The sequence below is a fragment of the Mus pahari genome, unplaced genomic scaffold, assembly GCF_900095145.1.
Source record: "Mus pahari unplaced genomic scaffold, PAHARI_EIJ_v1.1 scaffold_10907_1, whole genome shotgun sequence".
Lineage (NCBI taxonomy): Eukaryota > Metazoa > Chordata > Mammalia > Rodentia > Muridae > Mus > Mus pahari.
This window is the reverse complement of record NW_018391777.1, coordinates 11,286-12,127: the sequence shown is the minus strand read 5'-3', so window position 1 is coordinate 12,127 and position 842 is coordinate 11,286. Positions and strand designations below refer to the sequence as shown.

The 842-nt window shown below is 49.9% G+C and overlaps 1 protein-coding gene across 2 annotated transcripts in view; it reads right to left on the bottom strand.

Annotated features, from left to right (window-relative positions):
* Positions 1 to 216: 216 nt before the first annotated feature.
* CUNH7orf61 (chromosome unknown C7orf61 homolog) overlaps positions 217 to 842 on the bottom strand; it is a 7,676-nt gene continuing 7,050 nt past the window's right edge. The window contains exon 3 of one of the 2 annotated variants that reach the window (XM_021188940.1): positions 217 to 649. In XM_021188940.1, coding sequence (XP_021044599.1) covers positions 407 to 649 — 243 coding nt within the window. In that variant the 3' untranslated portion in view covers positions 217 to 406. The remainder of the gene's footprint in view (positions 650 to 842) is intronic. The other variant, XM_021188941.1, reaches the window with a different exon arrangement.

Below are 842 nucleotides of genomic sequence, written 5' to 3'. Positions count from 1 at the left end.
ATAAAAAAGATACCTAAGGGTTACTTTCATGCATAATTGCACACACACACACACACACACACACACATTTAGTGGGTGTTTCTCCAGATACACCACAACCCCACNGAGTCCCCTCACTGCCTCTCATTCAGGAGCACAGACTACATCTACTCAGAAATATCCGGTATTTATTTCTCAATATTTAGATTATTATAATTTTTTTTTTTTTTTTTTTTTACAAATTGAATAAACACAGAGAAGGGGAGTGTGTTCGACCCCAGGCCTGGTCTTGGGGCTCCAGTGAGATGTGACAGTATGGTCGAATGTCTCCTCACCAGTAGCTCTGGCCTGATGGCCATTGAACCCTTCCTGTCCATCTTCCATAAGAGTGAGATGGGGGCTTTCAAAGGATCTGGGGCTCCCCTGACTANAGGGGACTTCGGGCATCATGTTTGAGGCCCTGCACTGGCTCAGAGTGGCGGGAAGTATGGGAGGGATGAGACCGCATGCGGCGCCGTCTGCGCCTCTCCTGCCTGCGGGCCAGCTCTCTGAGTTGTTTACGGATGACCCAGAGCACCAGGTACACCTCCCGCAGCATCTCAGCCTCTGGCGTCCCCAAGGCCGACCCGGTCCTCGCATGGGAGGAAACTGAGCCAGCACTCATAGAAGACTGTAAAAGAAAGAAAGAAGGGGGTGTCACGGGAGGATAGATGGAGCAGCAAATAAACAGCAAAGGGTTGGACGCCTTTTACCTCCTCCATCNGATTAGCACGGGCATCACTTCCTCCAGGAAGTCCTTTCAGCTTGCATTAAGTGTTGACTCTTCCTGCCCTTACGTTTGCCCTAAGGTTCCATGTTTCATG